The sequence below is a fragment of the Struthio camelus genome, chromosome 1, assembly GCF_040807025.1.
Source record: "Struthio camelus isolate bStrCam1 chromosome 1, bStrCam1.hap1, whole genome shotgun sequence".
Taxonomy (NCBI): Eukaryota; Metazoa; Chordata; class Aves; order Struthioniformes; family Struthionidae; genus Struthio; species Struthio camelus.
In genome coordinates, this window is record NC_090942.1 from 69,503,666 (window position 1) to 69,515,784 (window position 12,119).

General features: G+C 38.4%; 1 protein-coding gene and 1 long non-coding RNA gene across 21 annotated transcripts in view; one reads left to right on the forward strand and one right to left on the reverse strand.

Moving 5' to 3' along the window:
* ERC1 (ELKS/RAB6-interacting/CAST family member 1) overlaps positions 1 to 12,119 on the forward strand; it is a 311,410-nt gene that overhangs the window by 252,857 nt on the left and 46,434 nt on the right. For all 20 annotated transcript variants that reach the window (XR_011141700.1, XM_068947249.1, XM_068947332.1 and 17 more), the window contains one exon: positions 195 to 339. Coding sequence is in view for 19 of the 20 variants with exons in the window: in XM_068947249.1 (XP_068803350.1) it covers positions 195 to 339 (145 nt within the window). In the remaining variant the exon portion in view is untranslated. The remainder of the gene's footprint in view (positions 1 to 194; positions 340 to 12,119) is intronic.
* The window catches only part of LOC138067548 (uncharacterized), a 46,804-nt gene that overhangs the window by 21,674 nt on the left and 13,011 nt on the right, over positions 1 to 12,119 (reverse strand). The window lies entirely within an intron of this gene.

The window sequence follows — 12,119 nt, forward strand, 5'->3', positions numbered from 1 at the left end:
AATGGGTGTGGAGAAACCAGGAAGGAGAGAAGATCAACTTCCTGCACAACTAGCAGGCACATAACCATGAAAATCCTATTTATTTCTGCTCAGTGAAGTTGCACACCACTATAGCGTTTGTTATATGCTTAACTCTTCATAGATGCCTCCTTTGTGTTTTGCTGGACAATCACATATGTATATATGTTTTTCAGACAAGAAGCCCTTCTTGCTGCCATTAGTGAAAAAGATGCCAATATTGCTCTACTAGAACTTTCATCCTCTAAGAAGAAGACCCAAGATGAAGTGGCTGCACTGAAGCGAGAGAAAGACCGCCTAGTGCAACAGCTCAAGCAGCAGGTGAGCAGAGGAGGGTAGGAGGGGAACCAGTTAATAATCTCGTGTTGTGAGATTAGGATCTTGATTTATGAAACTGTAGAAAGTAATAATGTGTAATTCCTTTGTATGTTGGGACAAAAAGTACGTAAATACTGATTTCAAACTAGTTACTGATCTTGAAGCCTGTGAAACACTGTGGGAGAGAAACAGTCTCAATGTTGAGAGAAGTTTCTTCCTGTCACTGCCTGGGTAGTAAATGAGTAATAGAATGTGTAGGAAGCAGCGTATGAAAAAGGAGTTAATTATTATCTTCTAGAGACACAAATAACCACACATTCAGAGAAGTGTAGTGATACATCTTTTGAAGTTTTGTATTTGCCTTGTCAGGCAGGAATCATACCTGGAAGAAAATTTTCCTTCCTGTAAAGGTCAAATTCAGATGTATTACACCCCTCAGCCTCTATTGTGGTTTCTGATTTGTGACAGGAGCCCCATAAGGGGATGCCAGCTAGTTGAGTGGAATTTGGGAGGTTTCATGCTGGTGAGGAGATTGGTCCCTTCTTTATTTTTATGTATCAATATAAAATCATAGATAAAGGGGCTGCGAGGTATCATGCAGTGCATCCTCATATCCCAAGGCAGGGAGTATAAGCAATATAAACTATATTTAAATGATTCATGAGAGATACTTGATTAACCTGACAAATTCCACACATCATCCCTAAAACCTATGCTGGGATCTTAAGGATATAAGGATCATCTTTCATCCTTTTTGATGTATACCTTTCAATACTGTTGAAAGAGGAGCCTCTCAAAGTTACTTATGGGATGGTAATACTACTGGCAGGGAACTCAGCACTTCTATAGGTTGCAGGGGATCTGCCATCACATTTACTGTTTCAGTACCAATAACTCTGATATGATTTCTCTCCACATTGATGTCACCAATTCAAATCATACCAACTTTGAGAGCTTCAGGAGTGGGAGATGGGAGGGAAGAGAGGACTGGGAGATTCTTCAGGATCCTCGTTACTGGGGGAGTCAAAGGGAATCTTACTTTTTCATGTGCTTTTCGAGTGATCTGTATACTTGGGCCCTTATGGTCTTCTTAAGTTATTACATTTCACATAGGTCAACAGCCTCATATTTTCCAGCAAAGCACTGTATTTCTTAGAAAGAGTAGTTTCATCAGCTTGAGCTTTCTCTACATGTACCCTGCTGTACATCTGAAGAAAACAGAGCTCCATCTATGTTAGTAGCTGCAAGGAACTGTACAGCATTTCAGGGACTTCCTAAAAGTTTTTCTATTATTCCTAAATTTCAGGTAGAAATTATGAAAAATCTTACAAGCTTGTAGATGTATTAAACATAACTGTTCCAGAAAGACAACTGATGCCAGTTAGTCAAGATCTTTTGGAAGACTTTGAAAAGTCATTCTGGAGCTTAAAACTTCATTCAACCCTTCAGATTCAGAATTTGGATCCGGACCTCACTAATTCTTTCCTTGTGTCTTAAACACTGTTTGAGAGCTGCTGAGCTCCCTGATAAGCATTTCATATTTTAATCCATCCCACTTCTAGGAAATGCTTACAGTTTGTGGTGGGAAAGCAGCTCTTTCAGCTGGCTGACAGACACTATTGACTGAAAGGTTCTGTTTTTTGTGTACATAGGATGCAGTTATGCTGAGCAATGTTGGAATGGGGTGGTTTTTATGAAGGCTTTTGTATGCTGTGGGAAGTACCATAGGCCTGATTTCTGAATCTCACTGCAAACTGCAAAGAGGCTCTGACAGAGATATCCCTTCAGAAGAAGTTTTCCATCTTCACTGCAATCGTGTGTGTGAATGGATCTAACTGTCTATGATAGGATGCAGATTATGCCTTTCTATTGCTTGTACTGGATATCAAGCAGTTGCTATAATAGCTACTACTGTTAGTGGACTGACTGGCTCACCATTAATTGACCTGCCTCAGAGTGTACAAAGATATAACTCTTTCCTAAAACAAGAGCTCAGACGAATGATAACCCTCAGTTTACTTCCTAAAGAATAATTTCCAGGTTCTTCAGCCCTGCAATTTAGCAAGATTTTTATGTATTTAGAAAATAGCAGTGGCAACACAGAGATTCATCAAGGAAATGATGAATGTGGAGGATTCGGTGGTCATTCTTTACTTCATCTCTCCTTTGTCCCGTCCCAACACTATGTCACGTTGCACGTGACTCACGCTGTTAAGTGTATTACCGTGAAAGAGAAGGAAGGAGTCCTGCCAAAGACATCTTGGTTCTTTAATTTCTTTAAGTATATATATTAAAGTTTGGATGAAGAGAGGCATTTCAGAAAGAGGATATGGCATCAATGTTGTTTTAATTTAGAGTTTCTAGGCTCTGAACTGCAGGAATGTGCCTCAATATAGAGACCATTTCCTAATGAGGCAGTTAGCATTGACCAGGCTTTCCAGTAAATGGAGCTGCCTGTTTCATATTGGTTGTCAGTCTCTATGAGGGATTTCCTCTATCATCAGAAAGGGAGGCCAATTGCAGGGCGAGGGTCACCAGCTAATGTGGTCCCAATTTACTTCCTCCCAAAGTACTTTGTCTCCTTGACTAGTTCATGGTGAAACAGTGGTTGGGAGGCTGCTGCACAAGAGGGGGCCAGGGCTGACGCAAGAAAACAGAACTGGAGGGTGTCTAACAAAGTCCAGATGTACCGTGGCGAGCGCCAGCCAGTGTGTTCAGATTATAAGCCATGCAGAAGCCCCTGCAGTGTGTGTCACGCCGGAACTGAGAGAGACCCAAGGAACGTTGGCCTGCTTTATGGCAGCCCAGCCACGGCCCCTCTGTGAGAGAATAGCCTATCTATCTGCCATTTATTCCTTTTCTTTGCGAGCTAAGTTTTAGCAATCAGCGTTTATTTATTGCAACGATGTGCAGTTTACTCTGCAGCTTTGAGTTGTAAATGGAAAGCATACATGAATGGGCTGAGGTTTTCTGGTCTGTGGGCTTTGTGAAGCTTAAACATTTGAGGTTTTCTACAAGAAGCTATTTGGAGCAAAGACTGTCGTTTTCTGTGTTTGTACAGTGTCTAGCACAGTGGGGGCCCGACTTGACCAACATCTCTAGGCACTGCTATGCTACAAATGTGTAGTAACGGTGATGAAATTGTTAGGAGGCTCTGAACTGTATCAGTGTCTGTGTTTGAGAGTTTGGAGTGTTATTCAGTTGAATTGTTTATAACTCACTGTGTTCACTTTATGCATTATTATGTAAATGTTTCATACTTATTCCCAATTCCTATTTAATATACTCTAGCAGAACTTACCAGGAAGTAGCTGATTCGGTGTTATTGATGATGGGATCTCAAATTTTTCATTTTTAAGTGATGCAACGCCAGGTTAGGTTAATGCTGGGTGCATTTATACTATACAGCCTTTTTTAACTAAGAGTGAAAATAATTTTCAGGTCAGCTCTTCAGTCCTTCAACAACATTTTAAGTTTTGAATCTGTTCTTTAGCAGGCTTGCAGAAACACCCAACTAAGTTTACGCTGCATATTTCCTAGATGTGTTTTTAGTCCATCACACAGGTTGTTGAAGTAAAATATTGACTAGTACTGAACACAGGACAGAGCTCTGTATAATCCACTTGATTCATTCATCCATTTTATTTGTTAACAGTTAATAACTACTATGGAGCGTGATTTCCCAGTAGCTGAATCAGAGAAAACTCATCTCACTGCAAAGCAGAACCAGTTATACCTATAATCTGTTCTTAAAGGCTATTAGTGAAGGAGGCCTTGAGTTCATGGGCGGTCTTTTCTCTTGCTTATCTCTCTTTACCGTTATAATGTCATTGCTCATGTGTAATCTCCCTTACTGCAGGGAGATTTAAGCTCATTAGTACTTGTTCTATCTGTTAGGAGCATAGAAAATAGATTTTTTCTTTCCTCTTTTTAGCAGCCCTTTAGGTTTATGATGAATGTCATGGTATCTCCTCTGTGTTTTTTTCTCTAAACTGAGCAGTCTCAGTACTTTCACTTTTCATGTGCCTTGTTTTGTAGCTATCTGATCATTCTTATTGTTCTTTCTTGGATTTTTCTCTAATCTGTCTGTGTCTTTCTCTAAGTGTGGTATCCAAAACCGGACACAAAACTCAATGAGGCCTTTCGTTAGCTGAACTTGTTTGTGAGCATGTCATGTAAAACAGTGTCATAAGTCTTCACCTATCCTTGCAAGTCCCAAAACTATTTTCTCTGTGCTACATTGTGCTGCCTGCCTGCAAAGATTTTGGCTGTCTTTCCTTAAGAGGGCAAGGCACTACAAAGATTTGTTCCTCAAGTAAAAGCATCTCACTGGATCATGAGGAAAGGAAAGCATTTTCAATTCTAGAATAGCCTCCCCCCCCCCCCCCCAAAAAAAATATATATTAGTTTTCCACTCTTACTTGTTCCCCTGGAAACCCAGCACACTGACACCTGACACTCCTCTGCTGTGAACTTTTCCAAAGTGAGGTTCTGCTGGTTAAAGTCATTCCTCTTTGTAAGAGGAGAATGTAAGAGTGGGTCCAGGGAGACTGACAGGCAGGCATTTTCCTCTGACTACCACAGAGCTGTATCAGAATTACCACACTTCTGTCAGTTTTTGTTACCACCCTGCCTGATGAAATAATACAGATTCTGTAAGTGTGGCAGTTAATCTCTGTTTTGCCTTAGCCGCCCTGATTTGAAACTGTGTCTGATGAGAGTGATTACCCTATCAGCCAATGAATTTCTTCTTCAGGTGTCATGGAGGCAATCACTGCATGTAATCCCTAAAATTATTGCTGTTTCTGTGACCAAACTACTGTTTTTCTCCAAGAGCATCTAAGAGTTCCTGGCCTTGGAATTGTGCCCACTGAAGTATAAATGAATGCAGGTACCTCTTAAATCACGACACTGTCAGAAGAGGACTGTAGGAAGTCAAAGGAGAAGTATTTAAATTTTTTGACTGTTGTTGTAGTCTTCCTCATAGTTGAGAACACATGTTAAAAGTAAATGTTTAAAATGCAAGTGATACGATTCAGGGACCTTCGATCATCACAGTAGCAGCATACTTGAACTAGCAAGAGTGGAAATAGACGCAAAAAGGGGGAAAGAAAACATATGTGAAAAGAAAGTTAAGAACAGATCGTAGAGTTTTAAGGGACATTTACATTTCAGAGGTTCCAGCATGCGTGGAGCAGAACAGAAGGCATTCGGTAACCTCTGAATGTCGCGTTAACCTGGTCACAGCAGCAACATGCGCATGGACACATTAACGTTCTTTGCCAGGAAATTGTCAAGAAATAGTGAAGCATTGTGAGAGATGTTGTCACATGTAGTAGACTTGTTACCCAAATAGTGCCATCTCATCTGCATCCTCTGCAGGGTATAGCGTTAGTATAGTGATCTCTCTTCAGGACCACTGGGACCACTTTCTTTAGAGACAAATACAGCTTAAAAAAAAGTGAGTTTACCATCTTTAATATACACAAAGATGCCAGAATACGTAGTTTTCACACTGTGATTTTAGCTGTTCAGACAGTGTAGCTGTCATACATGTGAGCAGACAGAAGTGAGGGAAAGCACTCTGTACACTTCCCATTGAGGAAGCCATTGGACTAGGAACAGAAGAAAGTTTTGGCTGAAGTGAGTATATATCCACTAATTGGCTCTCATCAAGCATTGCCAGCTGTCAAATTTAAGCATCGTGGCTTTTGTCAAAGGCCGGTAATCCACCCAGATTATCAATCACAGCACTGCTTATTCTGCCAGTCTTTGCTCCTCAGTAATTGTTTCTGTCAAGCGGGGAACTGCGCCAGAACCAGACCCGAGGAACCCGACAGCAGCCGAGCAGGCACAGAGTGAGATTGTATCGTGCCCTTGAACACAGCTTCCTGAAGCACAACATAAGAAGCACTTACAGAATAAAAGACAGTACCCTCCCTGCCCATGTGTTCCAGACTTTTTTTCCCATGATTTTTAATCATTAGTTACCACAGTAACAGCGTTCAGTGCAGTGTCAGCAATCTTTTCTGTGGCAGCATTTCCTCTTCCTATGGTATTACATAAGCTCTCATTCCCCTTTCCTTCCTTCTTTTACCTTCACCCTTTTCCTCTTGTTTTACTGAATAATAATGATGTATGTTCAGGTTAATTCCTTACTGTAGCTGGCCTCATGGTGCCAGTGAAACAAACTGTCTGTTGGCCCTGCGCTAAGCGGTTGTGTGTGTTTTCTGTTTGTACCTTGACTAGTGTTTCGATCAATAGGTTTTAGGGCGTTGCAACGTTGGCAAGTTTGTGTGAAGGGCAAGGCTCATTACCTTGCTGCCAGATTGAGCTTTAAGGTTTATAAAATTACTTTGGTAATATTTTGGAAAACAGTATTTGCTATCCTTTCTTTCCAGACACCCATAATATTTTAAAAAATACTCCATGGACTAGTGTTTCCCAAGTTCAGTCTCAGTTTTCAGAACGCCATTCTGGTCTATTAGAAATATTCCTCCATTTCACTGATTATATTATGATGTTCAGATTGTAATTTTAGTTACAGCTTTTTAATTCTCTAAAACTTTACATGAATAGATGTAAATTAATAGAATAATTGTTGACAGCATCCAGTACCATGTTTAAGTATCTTTCATCAAGGAGAACAAAATCCTGTACGAAGTTATTTAAGTACTGTTGTCACTGGTTAGAAAATGAAGAGATATGATTAACTGTTGGACAAGTCTTAAGTTGGCTATTTAGAAATCGTGTATTCCATTTTCATGCCTTTTCTATTAAGTAGCAACCAGCTTTTTCGTGCTTGAGGTCAGTTAGAACTTTTAAGCCTACACTGGGAGAAAGAGATTAGTTAGTGGTACTAAAGAGTTAAAAGCTCTAGAAGGTGAGCTTGATTTCTCCAGAAGACTGCCCTAGGAGATCTGATATTGGGCCTGAAAATAATAGTTCCCTAGTCCGTGACTAGGATTTCTGGACACTAGTGCTATGTAAGTAATATAGTCACTGTCATTTCCCATCATAATTGTATTTTATGGTGGTTTTCTGCAGTTATCTGAGCACAGACAACTGATCTGATTGATAGGCACTATTTTTCACGTAAAAAAAGAGAATATATTAGAACAGGTCTTTGTAATAAAGACTCCAATCAGAGCGTTTATTAATTATTATGAGAATTCTGTGTTCTAAATTGTGTATTGAGAACAGTTATCCTCAACCAATTTCAGACAGTGTTTCTCTTTCTGTTAGCAGATGAATTCATGAGATAGATACAGAAGCTCAAATATAGCTGTTTAGAAGAGCTCAGGATTGGCAATTGTTTTATCCCTTGTTAATTCAAGGGATAAAATTATGAGTGCATCTTCTTTTGCTTAGCTTCTGTAGTTTGTGTGGTACAGTTGGGAAGGATCCATACACAATGACTTCCTGTTTGTTGGCCATTGACAGGATATGCCTCAGGGATAAAATATCTGAAACTTTCCAACACTCATTTCTTGTGGTTGGGTTGGTCTGGCATCACTCGTTCAGTATTTGAATTTGTGATGCTTGAACACTGACCGGAAAATACATTCAGTTTATGATTAGATTTAAAGCTTTTCATTCAGACAAATTGTTCAGTGAACTCCGAAGTTTTGATGACTGAGAGGATTCCACCTAAACTCGTAAAGAATCTTGGTGGAATAAACGCATGTGTATATTTTGTGTGAAGAAGAAGGAATTTTACCCTGAAATTTCAGTTCTCATACGGCAAAGTTTTGAATCACTTGTTTAAACTTGGTTAAAAATTCAGTGGTTTTCCAAGATAAGTGTGTAACCATCCTTGCTGAATATTTCATTAATTGGATGGCATCTTTTTCTAAATGATTCCTTTTAGCTTAAGCTAACCAGTTTTTCCAGGCATTGGCAAGTGTCTAAGAAGACACGTGTCCTGTTAACTCATCTTCATTTAAGATTTGCTAACATGGTAGGTTAGGATCATCTACTCCTGAATTTATTTCTCTTATTCCATAGGGAACACACAACACCTTGAACAGTTTCACAGTAAAGCTATACAACAAGGTATTGTGTTGTGGTTACGTCTCTGTGGATGAAAGGTCTAACGATCTGGTGACTTTAACGCTCTGTCTTACATGAATAGCAATTCAGCTTTCAACTGTTTGAAACCCTGTTCAGTAACATGCTGATGCCTTTTTGTCTGTTTAGGGTTTCAGAAGCTTCTTTGCAGGCACGGTTTGCATAACATGTTTTTACAGAATAAAGTTCGTTGTTATAGAATTTCCCTAGCAGAGTATCAAAAAACTTTTTTTAAAACATGTCATAATCATCAGTAAGACCGAATATCATTACTTCAAAACCTGTGAGGAGAGAAACTGAAAGGAAACATTTGAAAACTTTCTGACTGCTCCATTAAATGATTATGGAGCAGACTGCAGGTAAAGTGGTAAAAGTCCCATTACTTCAAATATTTTAAATAAGAATTGACAAATAATCAAAAATGATCTTGAGGAACTTCCTTACATTGGCCTTCAAGAGGATATTCCTTGAGAAGGGGTTCTCAATCTGTTGTGAAGAATATCACTGAACTGCAGCTGAGATAAGCAATAGCTGTTAGAAAGGTAGAAAGACCACTGAAAACCCTTCTACAAGCTTTAATATTGGTAGCTTTATTATTGATTTTAATTTGTATAGGGTCTGTAATTGGCGAGGTGATAAATGATATAATGTGTGTTCCAAAAAGGTGTAAGGAAAAGGTGAAGTCAAAGATGTGAGGTGATTACTTGCTTTCACAGAGATAAGCTAAGATATAGAAGGTTTCAAGTATATTGTAGATTAATGCTTCTACAACCTAACATGTCAAAAATGGTTTCTTTACTTGATGGAGGAATGGTGGAAAGAATGAGGCACCTAGAAATATTTAATGAAATTAATGATCTGTAAGATGGCATATATTGCCTATTCTGATTTTTATTTTTGATGGAATAACATATCGTAAATCAGTGATTCTTTTGTTTGAAAAAGGAAAAATACATGGCTGCAATAGAAGATTAATCCAGAAGAATCCCCCCCTCTCTTAAAAATTGATTATGAAAAATTTAGTCTTAATTGTTCAGAATGAACTTCATCTTCAGTAAACAGTTACCTGTTAATGAACATTGATCTCAGGTATTTTCAGCTTATGCCCTGAAATATTTCTCAGTCTACAGGTTTTTCCTCATCCACTGTATTTAGCTCCTTCCAATTTAGAAAATAATTTCTCTTTTGGAATCAATCCAATAGAGTCTAGTCCAATACACCAGACCTCAGGCTAGTGAATAAATGATAATGCAGGAGAAAAAAGGTTCATATTGCAGTTGGAACACTGAGATACATGCTGGAAATTAGGACTAGTTTATCGATACTAAGTCTTCATTGCTTTACATACTGAATCGTGGGAACTGGCAGGATAGTATATCAGATTTATCAAAAGGAGTCATTGAAATTAGATGACAATTACTTATGTTAATTACTGAAAATGGACTGCTGCTGAAGGCTCCAGCCTCCTCCCAGTTCTTTTGAATTCATGGTATTATGTTCTAAAGAATCTAAATCTTAAAAAATTAATTAATTATTATTCATGTTTAGGTGCTGAATAAAGTTAGGTAATTTCCTCTTTATTAAGTACATTCTATTCTCTCCGCCCTATTCTTCTAAGGTGAAAAAATGTGCAGGGCCAGAGAAAAGGTGTGTATTTTTTCCCTAGAGGTAATGTTTTTGCCACTTGATGTCCACAAATGTGCGTACAGAGAGAATGGAAATTTTTCTGCTCTTTTGCGACTTGGAAAGCTGTGATGACTCTGTTAACAGCTGCCAACTCTGAAAGATAAGGATACGAAAGTTGATACTAGTGGTGTTTTTGCTTCCAGTCCCTCCCTTGAACAGAGTTCTGTGGACAGTACTGTCAAACGTAAGGCAGTGATTTTGACAGATCATCTTTACGACAGTTGTGTACTGCTGTCTCTGAGTGGACCTTTACTGGACACAAAATAAAGAATGGTTTCTCTCTGCCCTTCTTTGCCTTAAATGTGGCACGAAAGATTTGATTTTTTTCAATACCAAGAAAGACCAAGAGAGACCGAACAGGTCTCAAACTCAGTTATCAGAAGATTGCTATCTGATTTTACTTGGCATAATCAAACATTAATCATATGGACAAAAGATCAGTGATGAAGTCAAGCACCTTCAGTTTCAAGGAAGAATAAAATGACCTTTGCATTAACATCTTGCATAATTTTAAATTGCTAATAGCGTAGGTGAATGTTAATGTCTCAACTTCTGTAAAGGTTTCATCTATGAATATATATTAAACTGTAATCGCAATACTTGTGCTGGAGGAAGGAATGATCTTTTATCTTGAATACAACCCTGGTTCAGGGATAGCCATTTTGTTATGGTTATTGTTCTCTTTGTTTGATCACAATTTTACAATGCTAGAACTCTTTTGTTCTCTTTCTGTTTACCACCAATTCCTGTCTTTCCTAGTGTGAATACAAATATTTCCTGTAATTGAGTAAACAAAAAGTAAATGGAACTCTCACAGCTGAGCCTGGCCAAGTTCTTCCTATGTTCTAAATAATCTAGATATCTATCTTGTTTTTACAGTGGAATTTTTATTTTTATTGAGAATTTAAAATTTTAAACACTCAATTTTGCTATTGTACCCCACTTAATCTTTTTAACAGTTTAAAAAATAAATCTTTCTGCCTTTTTCACATTAGACGGAGACTTAACTGTAACTTCTGATACCAAGCCAAGGTGCCCTCCATCTCCAAGATACTAATTGATAAAACCTTGGCTTTGCCTCCCTTATTTGAACTAGCATGCCAAACTTCTGCCAACTGCTGACATTAATGTTGCTGAAAAAATTATGGAACCGATATAATGATCCTTAAGAAAACATACATATATAAGTTGCTTAAAACTTGGAAGACTGCAGGGGTTTATTTTCTCTGTGGAAGCAGTAAGTACTGTACCTTCTTGTTCTGGGTTGTTTTGTTTTTTATTTCTTTTTTTTTTTTTTGAGGAGAAATACATTAATTTATACACACAAATCTCCATTATATGTACCTTTCAGATATCTTCCCTATCTCACAGAGAGGGGTAAGGCTGCAGTGGGTTCTGCTTGACTGGAAAAAAGATGGATCCACAGATTGAGATGCAGGGAAATATGGGCTAAGACTAGTTCTTTATTGTCTGTCTCTCCTTTTCATCAGTACCAGATGATCAGAAGATTTCTTGATTGATTTTTCCCTATTACCAAAACCAGCCAGTCCTCCATTGTCAGTCAGCACTCTTTTTATGATACAAAGAGGACTTTAAAAATATAAAGGTTTCCTTGTTTCCTCCTAGGTCTTCTAGTTGTAAATAGATCTGTTTAGCTTGCCCTTTGTCCTTTCATTCATTCATCTCTACTTCTTCCTTGGCTTTGTCAGGACTGTTTAATATGTGGCATCACCTGTCTAAGTTTATTGACATTGCGCTGAGAAGATATTTAAGGATAAAACAGAAGAGGTATGACTGTTCAGTTTTTCTTCTTGCTCTTTAAGCTTTTACAGTGCTCTTTTTGGTGCCCAGTGGCACCAAAACTGGTATGAAAAGGCATAAGGTCATAATTTACAAGAAAATAACAATAGAGAAGGTAATCACAGAGATACTGTCTGAAATGCAGACACCTAAGAGAAATTCATCTGACCAAACTGGCACATTTCTACACATGGTTGTGCCATGAAGAGAAAGGAAGAGAACTTCCT